The sequence below is a fragment of the Neoarius graeffei genome, chromosome 25, assembly GCF_027579695.1.
Source record: "Neoarius graeffei isolate fNeoGra1 chromosome 25, fNeoGra1.pri, whole genome shotgun sequence".
Taxonomy (NCBI): Eukaryota; Metazoa; Chordata; class Actinopteri; order Siluriformes; family Ariidae; genus Neoarius; species Neoarius graeffei.
Genome location: NC_083593.1, coordinates 20,655,959 through 20,672,705, shown reverse-complemented (window position 1 = coordinate 20,672,705; position 16,747 = coordinate 20,655,959). Strand labels below are relative to the sequence as shown.

The 16,747-nt window shown below is 41.6% G+C and overlaps 1 protein-coding gene across 6 annotated transcripts in view; it reads right to left on the bottom strand.

Annotated features, from left to right (window-relative positions):
* fryb (furry homolog b (Drosophila)) overlaps positions 1-16,747 on the bottom strand; it is a 230,849-nt gene that overhangs the window by 109,202 nt on the left and 104,900 nt on the right. For all 6 annotated transcript variants that reach the window (XM_060908228.1, XM_060908222.1, XM_060908225.1 and 3 more), the window contains exons 2-3: positions 8,841-9,031; positions 3,028-3,081 (exon numbers count right to left, since the gene is read on the bottom strand). In XM_060908228.1, the coding sequence (XP_060764211.1) occupies positions 3,028-3,081; positions 8,841-8,957 (171 nt within the window). In that variant the 5' untranslated portion in view covers positions 8,958-9,031. The remainder of the gene's footprint in view (positions 1-3,027; positions 3,082-8,840; positions 9,032-16,747) is intronic.

The following is a 16,747-nucleotide window of genomic DNA, read 5'->3' as shown; positions in this document are numbered from 1 at the left end:
TTAATAACATAACATGCAAAGCCCTGCATTCTAGTGCATTTTAGTACTTATCAGACCCTCCAGGATTTCACGATGTTGCGATCTGCAACTTCAACGCAAATTCAACCAATCCCCACGAATTCAGGGCGGTGTTGCAATTATATCCAATCACTGCAACTTTCCCGCAAATTTGACCAATCGTTGGCGTCGTCTTGAGGTGACGTCGACAAACTACCTTCCGCCTTACTTCCAGTGTTGCCAGATTGGGCGGTTTCAAGTGCATTTTGGCGGGTTTTGAACATATTTTGGGCTGGAAAACGTCAGCAGTATCTGGCAACACTGCTTACTTCCGTGTATACGTTCAAGAGAAGCAGCATGTGCGAGTCAGTGTTTCTGTAGGCTTAAATTCTGCTACTGAAAGTGTGTTATGTTTACAGTGAAGGACTATGTGCACTTTACATTATTTTTTACTTAATACAAGAAATTAATGGATGCCAACATTTTTGCCAAAATAGTATTTTATTTTCCATTGTTTAGGCAGCTTCAGCATCATACTGTGAGATTCTGTTCAAATTGTTTTTTTTTTCTTCTATGAAGCCTGAGCCATTTATTTTATTAGTTTATAATTATTGTTTAATTTAGTCTTCAGGAGAGACTGCCTGCACACAGTACTAGTATTAATAGTTTTTTTTCTTACATGAAAGCTGAGGCATTTATATTATATTTTAAGGTAACTTCATGTTGTGCTGTGAGGTTCTATGCACTTTAACTTTTGAACCAACAGGTGCATTTGGATAAGTAAAGCCGATTTTTCTGCATTTTTGTAGTCCTGGTAATCTTTTATATTGGTAAAGTTGTTTATAGGACCATTTCTCAGTGTCTTTTTAATCAATAGTTTTTCAGTAATAACTTAATATTTAACATATCACTCAATTTTAATCACAAAAAGAGAAAATCACAACAATTTCTCGCAACTTTCACTTCCTCCCGCAATGTAATCACAACAAAAACCTAAAAAACACCGCAATTTTCATCGCAATTTTTTGGAAAACCCCCGCAACAATCACAAAAAAGGCCCATGAAATCCTGGGGGGACTGGTATTTTCACTAAAACAAGTTATAACTTTTAAGCCTTTTTCTTTCATGTACATTAATGATTAACATGTCAAAAATATCTAATTTAATTCCCCTAGTTAATGAGTAATTTTCAGGAGTGCATTTAGAAAACGTGATTTTCCTGCTACACGGTTCATTACTTTGAAAAAAATCAGACAGTTGAAGGTAAACTCAGCAAAATCCCAAAACAGTACTGTTAAAAAGTAAAGGTCTGTTAGAGTTTCTAAAGCTTTCAGGTTTCAATGTTGGGGACGTTGAGCCTCGTTTATCAATCTTTTAGTAGAGTTGTGCGTTTGCGTAAGCTAAAGTGAACTAAAAATTTCCAATTCATATTTATGCGAGTTGAAGCAAACTGTTTACATTAGTTCGTATTGTCTGTAAATTTAAACACACCAATGAATACCAAATTTCTCATGTAAATCAGGGGCGTAGCTAGGATTTTTCAGGGTGTGTGTGTCACACACTGACTGGCAGCCTGAGTACATTATGTAACAAAAAAATAAATCACCATTGCTAGTTTTAGGCAGCTTAGAAACCGGCTCTTCCATTATTGCTGCTTCTTCCACGTTTTCTTGATGTTGTGTTCTAGAAACGGCACTAAAACTTAGCTTCGAAGCCACAAAATGCAACTTTGATGGAAAAAATTATATAATAAATTGCTTACCTCTCTTCATGTCGAAAGAAGGAGGAAAGTTTCGCTTGTTGTGACATGGCGAATTATTAACACAAAAGGAAACACTCGTAATTCGCACTAAAAAGACTGCAGCTACACTGGCAGCTTAAACATGCTTTCTAGTGCGATCGTGTTGCGCTTGCGCAGAACGGTGTCAGTCCTGCGTGCCTTAGCTCGTGCACCTGAAGGCGCGCCTTGGGCGCGCGCGCCTAACGAGCTCCGGCATGCACGCCGTTAACAAAGAACACCTGTCTTTAATCAATGAACTATGTTTGGGCTATTTAAGGACCGCGCCCAGGCAAGGACGATGCGAAGTATTATGCCGCGTCTAGGAACGCGAAAAATCCGAAAAATAAATTTCTCCATTCGGAAAACTGGAGATTTTCAAGAGTTTTGTCAAATATCCGGATTTCCAGGTAAATCCAGAAGACTTTCATCTATAAAGAATATATGGGGTTGATGCTCAGGTGTCCACAAACCTTTGGCCATATAGCGTAACTGTATGACTCCATTAAAACAACAACAAAAAAATGCTGCAATCTTCTTCCGGTCTCTGACACAGCACTCCATTCAGTGCCTGCAGTCGATTATTGCACAGGGGCTGTGCTCTCATGTTTACAAAAGAAGTCACGCAGAATTTGTGAATAAGTCTAGTTCTAAAGCAATGCCTGAAAATTTAGTAGATTACAACAGTATGAATGTCTGACAACATGGAAAGGATAACTGTCAACAGGCAAACGCTAATCAAACAAACGGTAACTGAATGGGGTGCTGTGTCAGAAATCAGGAACAGAGAAATGAAAAACAATGTGTAGAAACAGTACTTTTCTATCGTTTCTTTACAGTGATTGAGGGAAACAGACACAGATATATCTCTGCAGGGATCCTTTCCACGTTGTCAGACACTTATAATAACAATATGAACCTGTCAGTGGTGAAAACAAGCGGTTTACGTCAACGCGGATGACTTCTCCAGACAATTACATTGTATAGCCGTTTTGTGGTTGCCAGTTATACTGTTCTAACTCAATACTGGACTGATTTCAAACGTTTTTGTCCTCAGTAAATATATGGACCAAAAGAGATGAGAAAATAGGGCCCCGGTTTAAAACCCTGGAGTTTTCCTTTAACCCCATCAGCTCAACCTAACCACATCGACCACACATAGAACTGGGAGAAAAGATGTAAGGAGAAGATTCATTCCATTTCTCTATGAAAATCAGGAACCCTTTACTGATCAATAATCTGCTCTTTTTTACCTGATCAAATTGGTGGTCTTCTCCCCTCTGGAGAGATTTGGTGAGCAGCTTTTCCTGCAAAAAGAAGCAAGGGGTCTTTTAAAAACCAGAGAAACAAACATTTATTTAATCCGACACCTATTTCCTACAATTTATCATGATAGTGTCTGCTGAATTTGGCAAAAAAAAAAATCCATTGATATAATGAAGAAATATCTGATTATATAACTTAATATTTAAGTGCATATCCTGGACCGATTTTGTTTATTTTTTTAATATGAAAGTACGTCCCTTTACACACTCATCCAGAAGGGTAATTTTGCACAAGGCCATCTGTCTACAGCAGAAAAAAATAAAATAACAAAACGCGTCTGGAAAAATCCCAAGGGAGTCTGGAGCCAGATTCGTGACGTTACCTGCGGAAGCGCCAGCAGGCTGCGAGAGCTTTGCACGGTTTCAGTGCACAGCCTGTGTAGACCAAGCGCTCCCATTTCCCTCTCATTGTCCGGTCTTTTGGGAAACGATGAGTACTAATCCCATCAAGATTGGTGTTGCTACACCCTCCTACGATACATCTGTTAACCATTTTAATAATTACATGATAACGTTGAAGAAATTTGCAGAAAACCACCAGGTCGTTTTCTCATAAACAAACCAGCGCTGACGTAGGATTCAGAGGGAGGCGTCCCGCAGGCGACGTCATGAAAATCAATGTTTGCAGGGAAATCCAAATGCCAAGTTTTTTCAGAGGCGGACGGACCAATTCGCCTCAAATGGCTTGATTTCAACTGAATTTTTCTGGTATTGCACAAGGTAAAAAAATTACACAAAATGCAAAATGTGACAGATATTTGACCAAAGTTTAATATAAAATAGGAGAATTGCATTGATCTTGCTCCTGAATTTACCCGTGATATGCACTTTAAGAGATCTTATTACAATGATGACATTATGAAGTCTTTCAAGTCGAGCACTGGTACGAAGTGAGAACTGCAAGAATAATAAGCAGCATCACTCAACAGGATTCTTTTTCTTTTTTTTTCAGAAAATGACTTTATGAAGACCTGATAAAAACATGCACAAAGAAATAATGCAAGAACTTTAGCACCAACATCGTTGTGAATATTACATCAATCAAATCTATAAAATGTATCTTTACAAAACACTGCATAATTGATTTTTTTATTATTACGGTTGGTATTTGACTGGCATATCCATTCAGCATCAGGAGCCCAAAGAGAAAAGCTTGAACACAAACAATCAAAATTAGTCTTTGAGCAGGACAGGACAAGAGAACTTGCACCCATGTTTGGAGAAAGTGAATGGGAACAAAACCCTATTAGGACTGTCAGCAGTCAAGCCTGAGTCTGCTTCTGAAAACTGAAAGCCATGTACAGTATAGCAGCAGTGAAAGCACATCTGGCTGTTCCTGGTGTGTATGAAGATCTGTGGCTGGTTACATTTAGTAAATTGTCACTTGTGTAAAAGAAGATGCAGTCTACATCTATTTATTGGCATGTTGGTTTCCTACATTACCCACAATGCCTTTTGCCTGCCTGGTAACAGTTGGAATGAGCCTACACACACACAAAGTAATCCAAATACGTTGATTTATTTTAAGCTCTAGGAAACAACAGACTCGATCAGCGAATCTATAATATGCTTGACATACAGGCAAAAGTACAGGCATGTGAGAAAATTAGGACACCCCATTAAATAATCAGCTTTTTATTTAGAAATGGTACACATACCAATATCCAGGCATGTTTTTATGTATTTTTCAAAAAGAAAGTGATTTGATTGCAATTTAACAACAAAAATGAACATTGTTTGACAAATCCAAAAAAAGAAAAAAAATAAAGTATGTATTTCAATGGAGGAAAAAGTTAGGACACCCTACCCCCTAGTAGCTAGTGTTGCCCCCTTTGGCTGATATAACTTCAACGAGACGCATTTTGTAGCCTTTTACCAGTCTCTGACATCGATCAGGAGAAAGTTTGGCCCACTCCTCAATGCAGAATTCTTTTAGCTGTGAGATGTTTGAGGGGTGTCTTGCATGTACAGCCCGTTTCAAGTCACCCCACAGCATTTCGATGGGATTAAGATCAGGGCTTTGACTTGGCCATTCCAGGACTCTCCACTTCTTCTTTTTTAGCCAGTCCTTGGTGGATTTGCTGGTATGCTTTGGGTCATTGTCTTGTTGCAGTATCCAGTTACGCTTCAGCTTTAATTTTTTGACAGATGGTTTCACATTTTCTTCAAGCACCCTCTGATACACAGTAGAATTCATGGTGGATTCTATGATGGTGAGTTGGCCAGGTCCTGCTGCAGCAAAGCATCCCCAAACCATGACACTGCCCCCTCCATGCTTTACAGTTGGTATGAGGTTCTTTTCTTGGAAGGCTGTATTTGGTTTACGCCAAACATGTCTTCTGTTCTGGTGTCCAAATAATTCAATTTTAGACTCATCTGTCCAAAGAACCTTATTCCAGAAGTCGTGGTCTTTGTCTATGTTCTCTCTGGCAAACTTCAGTCTGGCCTTGATGTTTTTTTTAGAGAGCAAAGGTTTCTTCCTTGCACACCTCCCATGCAAGTCACACTTGTGCAGTCTCTTTCTGATGGTAGAGTCGTGCACTTTCACATTGACAGTTGCCAGAACCTGCTGTAATTCCCTTGATGACACTTTAGGATTTTTCAGGACCTCTTTGACCATCTTGCGTTCTGCTCTTGGGGTAAACTTGCTCGGACGGCCAGATCTTGGCATGGTGGCAGTTGTTTTAAATGTCCTCCACTTGTAAATAATTTTGCGAATGGTGGAATGGCTAATGTTAAATGCTTTTGAAATCTTTTTGAATCCTTTACCAGAGTCGTAAGCGGCCACAATCTTCTTTCTGAGGGCATCAGGAAGCTCTTTAGACCTCACCATGGCGCTCACCTCAACATCCCAACTGTCAGGGCCACACCAAACTAAATTTGAGGTTTAAATAGGGCAAGGCTCCATTCAAATGCTGGGTAACGATGTACTAATCATGTGCACCTGACGTGATGCACCTGTTTGGGATTTTCAACATTTTAAGAGGGATAATATAGGGGGGTGTCCTAATTTATTCCTCACCAGAAATTGCATTATTTTTTAATTAAATTTTACAGAAAGTTTTAAAAAGGCTTTTCTTATTTTTTTATTGTTTAGTTATATTACTTGGATCCCTCATTTTAATTAAAATTTACATTAAATACCCATATGTCCAAATATATTTTAAAATACACAGGATTTCATGAGGTGTCCTAATTTTTTCACATGCCTGTAAGTCAGGTTTCTCGCTTCCTGCTCCAACTTCAACTAATCTGACCTCACTAACAATCCATCACATGCCCCTTTTCCACCAAAGCAGTTCCAGGGCTGGTTCGGGGCCAGTGCTTAGTTTGGAACCGGGTTTTCTGTTTCCACTGACAAAGAACTGGCTCTGGGGCCAGAAAAACCAGTTCCAGGCTAGCACCAACTCTCTGCTGGGCCAGAGGAAAGAACCGCTTACGTCAGCGGGGGGCGGAGTTGTTAAGACCAACAACAATAACAAGACCGCGAAAGATCGCCATTTTTAAGCGACGAGAAGCAGCAGCTGTACAAATGCGAAGTCATCCATTATTTTTATTGTTGTTGTTGTTGCTGCTGCTGCTTCTTCCGTGCTGTTTTTGCTTCGATATCGCGCCAAGGTTTATGCAAACGTAGCGACGTAACTGACGTATACAGCGACGTAACTGACATATACAGCGACGTAACTGACGTATACAACGACGTAATGACGTGGCTTCCCTTAGCACTGCGAGCTATGGAAAAGCAAACTGGTTCTCAGCTGGCTTGCAAGTTGAACGAGTTGTGAACCAGCACCAGCACTGGCCCCGAACCAGCCCTGGAACTGATTTGGTGGAAAAGGCCCTACAGAGAGTTCAGCAACGTTGAGGTGATGTAAAGAGATGCAGTATGAACAGCGATGCGAGAGGATAGGAAATGTTTTTGGTCCTACAAACCTAAACTACTGTAGCACTGACTCACCACAGGAGCAGTTCAGTGTGTAAAGCACTGCTTCGCGTGGTTTATATTATAGGTAGGTTATGAAGTGGTTCTGGAGAATACACACTGTCTATGAATTAAAACAATAACACGTCTTCTTGGTCACGAGTGCATACATGTGCCAGGAGGCAAGTATTCACAAGCAACCTGATGCCAAGTTCACACGTCTTCCTTGATATATGAGAGCACGTGAGTTGGTGCTTTAATTAAAGGATTTGGAGCGTGTCAGTTACAGCCAAACGTCCCTCGTCATCTGACTGAGCACTGACATGCACTACCTGTTTTTCCAGACTACACATGTAAAAAAATCTGAAGAAGGAAAACACTTGAGGAGTTTTAGAAACAGAGTCTCTTGCTCACTCTACGGAAGTTCATCCATCAAAGCCTGTCTCAGCCAAAAAACCCTGATTGATACGTTGACAAAGTTTCTAACTCCCAAAAATATTAATTTTCTCATTCTGTCAATTTAATTTAATCATTGATCATTTAATGATTAAACTAATACCTTACTTAGTTTATACTTAAGTGAAAATTTACATGGGTGGCATGGTGGTGTAGTGGTTAGCACTGTCGCCTCACAGCAAGAAGGTTCTAGGTTTGAACCCAGCGGCTGGAGAGGGCCTTTCTGTATGGAGTTTGCACGTTCTCCCCGTGTCTGCGTGGGTTTCCTCCACAGTCCAAAGACATGCAGTTAGGTTAACATGGGGCAGCCTTGGGCTGAAGTGCCCTTGAGCAAGGTACCTAACCTTGGGCGCTCTAGTGTGGCTGCCCACTGCTCTGGGTGTGTGTGTGTGTGTGTGTGTGTGTGTGTTCACTACCTCAGATGGGTTAAATGCAGAGGATGAATTTCACTGTGCTTGAAGTGTGCATGTGACAAATAAAGGTTTCTTCTTCTTCGTTATACAGATAATTATACCACCGTGCTGTCGAATTCCCAAATCTGATGGATCAAAAGGTGCTGACTGAATAATTTTCATTAATTTTTGGCTGCAAGGCAAATCACAAGTTTATATTAACGCAACAATAATAGCTTTTCTATAGTAACAAGTCCTGCACAGGGATCTCATCTCATTATCTCTAGCCGCTTTATCCTTCTACAGGGTCGCAGGCAAGCTGGACCCTATCCCAGCTGACTACGGGTGAAAGGCGGGGTACACCCTGGACAAGTCGCCAGGTCATCACAGGGCTGACACATAGACACAGACAACCATTCACACTCACATTCACACCTACGGTCAATTTAGAGTCACCAGTTAACCTAACCTGCATGTCTTTGGACTGTGGGGGAAACCGGAGCACCCGGAGGAAACCCACGCGGACACGGGGAGAACATGCAAACTCCGCACAGAAAGGCCCTCGCCGGCCACGGGGCTCGAACCCGGACCTTCTTGCTGTGAGGCGACAGCGCTAACCACTACACCACCGTGCCGCCATCATCATCTGATATTACCTCAAAATAAAATCTTGTTTGAGCATTATAACAAGTCAAAACTTTGCTTGGTAGTAGACCTTTGGCTGTTCTGTAGATACAAATTAACCAGCTTGGTATATCAGATGCATAAAATAGACACAATGGTAACATATAGAATATTGAACGTGCATTAATATACACATTATTTTATGTATCAGGTTAAACTGTGCAAGAAATTACATTCAGTCTCCAGTGAACATCATCACAGAATCCAATACACTCATAAGTGAAACGTAAAACAAACAAACAAACAAACAAACAAACAAACAAAAATAATAGTTGAACATCGTTTACCAGTGGCTCTGCCATGATGATGCGTATCTTGCGCTCTGACAGCAGCGTGAAGTTGGCAAAGAGGCTCTTGAGCACATACTCGCCCGGTTTGCTCTCAGGGTCCACAGTGAGAGGCATGATGGCAGGAAGCCCTTTTCTCTCACCCTGACTGGTGGTTGCTTGTGGCAGAGGGGGCTTACCGAGAGGGGATGCTAACAACACAAACACACACAAACACAAGTTAGAAACTAGCACTTTGTCTCTACTTTGCTGATTATCTGTGCCTCTGCTGGATAAATCACATTTTACATTTGACTTTTTTTTTGGCTAAAAAGTTTATCTTTAGTTTCATTAGTTTTGGTTGTTATGACATGGAAATTTTGTGAACACAAACTACAGTACATGTAGAATGAAGGGAAACAAGTATGCAGACATGTTTATTCTTGTTCTTTAATGTACTTCTGGTAATTCACACACACACACACACACACACACACACACACACACACACACACGTCCTGATTTTCTACTTATAAATATGAATGAAAAAGTATGCAATCATAAGAATACACAAATAGACGTTTTGAAAAAAGGGACACTGATAGAGAAAAATCATTCAGATACAATATTCATTAAAATACAACCCCGATTCCGAAAAAGTTGGGACAAAGTACAAATTGTAAATAAAAACGGAATGCAATAATTTACAAATCTCAAAAACTGATATTGTATTCACAATAGAACATAGACAACATATCAAAAGTCGAAAGTGAGACATTTTGAAATTTCATGCCAAATATTGGCTCATTTGAAATTTCATGACAGCAACACATCTCAAAAAAGTTGGGACAGGGGCAATAAGAGGCTGGAAAAGTTAAAGGTACAAAAAAGGAACAGCTGGAGGACCAAATTGCAACTCATTAGGTCAATTGGCAATAGGTCATTAACATGACTGGGTATAAAAAGAGCATCTTGGAGTGGCAGCGGCTCTCAGAAGTAAAGATGGGAAGAGGATCACCAATCCCCCTAATTCTGCGCCGACAAATAGTGGAGCAATATCAGAAAGGAGTTCGACAGTGTAAAATTGCAAAGAGTTTGAACATATCATCATCTACAGTGCATAATATCATCAAAAGATTCAGAGAATCTGGAAGAATCTCTGTGCGTAAGGGTCAAGGCCAGAAAACCATACTGGGTGCCCATGATCTTCGGGCCCTTAGACGGCACTGCATCACATACAGGCATGCTTCTGTATTGGAAATCACAAAATGGGCTCAGGAATATTTCCAGAGAACATTATCTGTGAACACAATTCACCGTGCCATCCGCCGTTGCCAGCTAAAACTCTATAGTTCAAAGAAGAAGCCGTATCTAAACATGATCCAGAAGCGCAGACGTCTTCTCTGGGCCAAGGCTCATTTAAAATGGACTGTGGCAAAGTGGAAAACTGTTCTGTGGTCAGACAAATCAAAATTTGAAGTTCTTTATGGAAATCAGGGACGCCGTGTCATTCGGACTAAAGAGGAGAAGGACGACCCAAGTTGTTATCAGCGCTCAGTTCAGAAGCCTGCATCTCTGATGGTATGGGGTTGCATTAGTGCATGTGGCATGGGCAGCTTACACATCTGGAAAGACACCATCAATGCTGAAAGGTATATCCAGGTTCTAGAGCAACATATGCTCCCATCCAGACGATGTCTCTTTCAGGGAAGACCTTGCATTTTCCAACATGACAATGCCAAACCACATACTGCATCAATTACAGCATCATGGCTGTGTAGAAGAAGGGTCCGGGTACTGAACTGGCCAGACTGCAGTCCAGATCTTTCACCCATAGAAAACATTTGGCGCATCATAAAATGGAAGATACGACAAAAAAGACCTAAGACAGTTGAGCAACTAGAATCCTACATTAGACAAGAATGGGTTAACATTCCTATCCCTAAACTTGAGCAACTTGTCTCCTCAGTCCCCAGACGTTTACAGACTGTTGGAAAGAGAAAAGGGGATGTCTCACAGTGGTAAACATGGCCTTGTCCCAACTTTTTTGAGATGTGTTGTTGTCATGAAATTTAAAATCACCTAATTTTTCTCTTTAAATGATACGTTTTCTCAGTTTAAACATTTGATATGTCATCTATGTTCTATTCTGAATAAAATATGGAATTTTGAAACTTCCACATCATTGCATTCGGTTTTTATTTACAATTTGTACTTTGTCCCAACTTTTTTGGAATCAGGGTTTTATATTAAACTTTGTCTTGTCAACATTTTGGAAACTGTTTGTGTTCATTGAGATATTGTTTAAAATGTTACTTTTCAAAGGGGGTGGACTCATTTATGCTGAGCACTATATATATAAAATTTATATTCCTGAAAAGCATTGTTCACCATGTCTACTGATATCACTAGCTCTACTGCAGTAAACGTTTTGAACTAGGAAGTGCAATTTTATGTAGAACACAGATGAGCGGAGTGATGCATGCAGTGAAAAGTCCTAGTGCTGTTATAATAAATGCAGGCACTTTTGGAATGCTGCTTGCTCAGTCTTACTGTCGTGTAAGACCAGTTGTTGCAGCAGTTAATAGATGTTTAGAATATGTGATTATATAATGCAAAAACAACAACCTTTACTCTAACAATAACAATATGGTGATGAGGCAGACATGAGAGAAAACAATGTTGTATGTAAGCTGTCCCAACTTTTTTGGAATCGGGGTTGCAGTTGGCGAGTTCACAAAGGACCCCAGGGTAACTTCTAAGCAACTGAAGGCCTCTCTCACATTGGCTAATGTTAATGTTCATGAGTCCATCATCAGGAGAACACTGAACAACAATGGTGTGCATGGCAGGGTTGCAAGGAGAAAGCCACTGCTCTCCAAAAAAGAACATTGCTGCTCATCTGCAGTTTGCTAAAGATCACATGGACAAGCCAGAAGGCTACTGGAAAAATGTTTTGTGGATGGATGAGACCAAAATAGAACTTTTTGGTTTAAATGAGAAGCATTATGTTTGGAGAAAGGAAAACACTGCATTCCAGCATAAGAACATTATCCCATCTGTGAAACATGGTGGTGGTAGTATCATGGTTTGGGCCTGTTTTGCTGCATCCGGGCCAGGGTGGCTTGCCATCATTGATGGAACAATGAATTCTGAATTATACCAGCGAATTCTAAAGGAAAATGTCAGGACATTTGTCCATGAACTGAATCTCAAGAGAAGGTGGGTCATGCAGCAAGACAACGACCCTAAGCACACAAGTCGTTCTACCAAAGAACGGTTAAAGAAGAATAAAGTTAATGTTTTGGAATGGCCAAGTCAAAGTCCTGACCTTAATCCAATCGAAATGTTGTGGAAGGACCTGAAGTGAGCAGTTCATGTGAGGAAACCCACCAACACCCCAGAGTTGAAGCTGTTCTGTACGGAGGAATGGGCTAAAATTCCTCCAAGCCGGTGTGCCGGACTGATCAACAGTTACCGGAAACGTTTAGTTGCAGTTATTGCTGCACAAGGGGGTCACACCAGATACTGAAAGCAAAAGTTCACATACTTTTGCCACTCACAGATATGTAATATTGGATCATTTTTCTCAATAAATAAATGACCAAGGAGAATATTTTTGTCTCATTTGTTTAACTGGGTTCTCTTTATCTACTTTTAGGACTTGCGTGAAAATCTGATGATGTTTTAGGTCATATTTATGCAGAAATATAGAACATTCTAAAGGGCTCACAAACTTGCAAGCACCACTGTACTTCAGCTTACACCTTCTGATCTAATTTCTCCTGCCTGCTAGTCCAGTTGGTGTTCGCTTTCGCCTGTCTATGGATATTTGGTTGAACACTGATTATGAGCCTTGGATTTAATGAAATTAGAATGCTGTTTGATATCCTAACAAAAAAAATGTTTGTTGACACTTTGGAACTCTATGAGATCATTATTGTAAAGGACAACATTGTGATAAAATAAAATAAAAAAACCTACATTGTTAAGGCCTACTTCATAAAATCTTATAAAGGCCAATACAATATTGGCTTATGCGCTGAATGTAAAATGCAAATTGAAGAAAGCTTTTCTGGCTTCAAAGGTGGTCACAGAGAGCAGCTGGTGTTTTCATTTTAGCCATGATCGTGTCGCTGGAGTCGGCTGGAAGGTTGAGGAAGCCCTACTCATGTGGCTGCGGAAGCTCATGACATATGTGACATGTGAAATGTCTCTTCACTACCACACATAGCACAAGACTCAGATCAAATTTCATATCCCAAATGGAATAAAGCCAATTCTATTTAAGCACTCATAGCTGATCTTAGTACATGACTGTTCTGTAGCAGTTAAGAATGTTCCTGCCATTGATTTGGAAAATAATTTCATTGAGAGGAACCAGCAGTGTTATTTGCATAACACTGAATAACAATGAAAATCAAAAGTTATACACTGAATCATGATTTTCCAGTAACTTGCTACATTCATTCATTGTGGAAAATCTCTATTAGACATCTAGAAACTAGTTCTTCAATATACAGTTTCCGAAGTTCACTAAAAATATTGGCCAAACTATTTAATTATAATTTGTTCAATAGAATTTATTTCAGGGGCGGCACGGTGGTGTAGTGGTTAGCGCTGTCACCTCACAGCAAGAAGGTCCGGGTTCAAGCCCCGTGGTCGGCGAGGGCCTTTCTGTGCGGAGTTTGCATGTTCTCCCCGTGTCCGCGTGGGTTTCCTCCGGGTGCTCCGGTTTCCCCCACAGTCCAAAGACATGCAGGTTAGGTTAACTGGTGACTCTAAATTGACCGTAGGTGTGAATGTGAGTGTGAATGGTTGTCTGTGTCTATGTGTCAGCCCTGTGATGACCTGGCGACTTGTCCAGGGTGTACCCCGCCTTTCACCCGTAGTCAGCTGGGATAGGCTCCAGCTTTCCTGCGACCCTGTAGAACAGGATAAAGCGGCTAGAGATGATGAGATGAGATGAGAATTTATTTCACAGATATGAAAACAATAAAATCTGTCTTCAACAGGTAACAAACTAATAGGGTAGTCACACTAGAGGCGGAATGAGCCGGAATGCCGTCAGAATGAAAATTCTTCGTATATTCCGGGATATTCGAAGTGCATTCTAAAAATTCTGACTGCATTCTGAGTGCATTCCAAACATTCGGGCCCCTTCTTGTGGCCGGCCCGAATGTTTTGCTCATGCTCAAAACATTCGAGGTGCATTTGAAGAGGAGAAATATCGAACGGCATTTGAAGTGTATTCTAACTGCATTTTAAATATTCTTACCGCATTCGAAACATTCTGATCGCGTTCGAGGGAAAAATCGAAATGGCAAGCCACTTCAAATCCTGCCAGAATGTCCCGAATGTGCCTCGAATGAGCTGGAATGCACCTCAAGTGCATCTCGATTGCTGTCGGAATCTATTTCGATATTAAAATAGTTCAGCTGGACTATTGCACTTCGAATGCCATCTGAATATTTTGATTGCCGCTCGAATACATCTCGAATGCAGTCGGAATGTCCTGATTGGCTCTCGAATGAGTCCGGACGTGATTCAGAACACCACCGAATCGCATAAAAACGCGGCTAGCTGCTGCTGGAACTTCGGTCTGCATTGAGGAGTCGCCTGCTCAACATCAACCTTTTGTCCATTGTTTTAAAAAGTTTAAAAAGTTTCCCAAGTTTCTCACGTCATACCACCAAGGAAGAAGGGAGCCAAGGTCAAGAACTCCACCACTGGCCGCGGCCATGGTCGGGTCTGATACCTTCTGGGTTTTCTCCTCCTAATGTTTCTTCTCCTAGCCGCCTCTACATCTCTTTCAAGCAGGTCTTGTTGGAGGACAGCAATCTGGAGCAAAGCAACATGGTCCAGGGGGTCCATACTCTATGGTGTCTGGGCTGAGACTGATGAAAATGCTAGATTCGGCAGCGTTTTATACCCTATCGGGGACCATTCCAGTGGCATTCTTGGTACACTCGGGACATTCATGCTACATTCTAAGCACATTCGAAGTACATTCTAAGTATTCGAGCTGCATTCTCTTTGAATTCCGAATAAGTGTGACGGAGGCTTAAAGTATTATATTGTAATATTGCGTTATGCTGTTAAATGTAACAACATGAGCAGCATAACAACTATTTATAAACTTTCCAGGATATCTAAAAGAGTTCTCGTCTTAACTGGAACTCAAGTGTTGTTTAAAGGGTGAATGAACCTAAATGCTTATTCTATTCTTGGGTTTCACGTGATTTTCTTAGCGATTTCACTTCCGGTAAAACAGCTGGTGGTCTAGCAAACTAAAATGGCTGCCGTAGTGCAAATAACTAGCGATAACTTATCAGAGTATGCTCGTAATCTAGAAGCCACTGCTCACTTTAGATCTATTCAGAAGATTGTTATGTGCAATGGAATCGACCCCTACAGTCTGGGAAGGAAGGATTTGTCATACGATCTCGAAAACTACCCTTCAGTCGAGTTCCCCGACATCTCGAACTATCTGGTGTTGCAGACGTCCTTCTACACCGCAAAACAGATGAAAGCGTGGAAGAGTATGGAGGCTTACAACTTTGTTGTACATGGCTGGGTAAAGGACCTCGCTATCAAGTTGCTGCTGAATGAATCCTGTATTGTTTTTGCCCGTGTAAGTATGGGTTTTTTTTAAGCTTTTTGTTTGCGTCTTTACAACAAAGTGCTGCAAGATGAAGTGGAAACAAACAACAGTTGGCTTGATTCTCACTTGTGCTGGCTCTTATCTCTCAGGTAAATAATTCACAAAGATCATCAGAAACCCCTTTAAAGACCTGGATCTTAGTTAAACAGACGGAGACGTGATCACGGCGCATTGTAACTGTATAGCTGGGTAAGAATTTTGTCGCGACCTTCACGCATATGGACTTTGTGAGGAGTAAACAAAGAAACAACTGGGGACTTTAGCGCTTCGTGAAGTACCGTAAAATAATGACACATAGCTAGAAAAGTCGTGCGGACGACACGACTGTGGTGGGTCTCATCAACAATGGCGATGAGACAATCTACAGGAGTGAGGTGAGCCGCTTGGCCATGTGGTGCAAGGACAACAATCTCCGCCTGAACGTGGAGAAGACGAAGGAGATTGTTGTGGACTTCAGGAGAGCGCACACCCAGCATGCTCCACTAAGTGTCGACGGTGCTGCAGTGGAGAGGGTGAGCAGCACCAAGTTTCTGGGTGTGCACATCTCTGAAGACCTGTCCTGGAGCAACAACACCACATCACTGGCCAAAAAAGCCCAACAGCGTCTGTACTTCCTCTGCAAACTGAGGAGAGCAAGAGTCCCGGCCCCCATCATGCACACATTCTACAGAGGCACCATCGAGAACATCCTGACCAGCTGCATCACCGTGTGGTACGGCGCCTGCACCATGTCCTGCTGCAAGACTCTGCAGCGCATCGTGAGAGCAGCTGAGAGGATCATTGGTGTCTCTCTCCCTTCTCTTATGGATATATATAACTCCCGCCTCACCCGCAAAGCCATCAGGATTGCAGGTGACCCCACCCACCCATCTCACAGCCTCTTCAGTCTGCTGCCGTCGGGGAGGAGACTGCGGAGTCTCCGGGCCAAAACCAGCAGGCTCAAGGACAGTTTCTTTCACCAGGCGGTCAGGAGGCTCAACTCCCTCCCTGTTCTGCCCCTCCTCCCCCCTCTGCCACAGATTCTGCTCGCACACCCCCCTGCCCCCCCTCAGCATCTGACATGTCACCCTCACAGTCCCCCCCCCCAACACACACACTCTCAACATTCATTCACACACTGAACTCAGGGACTGCACATTTCACTTTACCTCGCTCATTTGCACTATTCCGCACTACCTCACCTTAACAGCTATTAGTTTATTGTTTATACTGCTTATTTCATGTTTACCTGCTATACCTCAAGTGCCCTTGACTGTTTATTTTA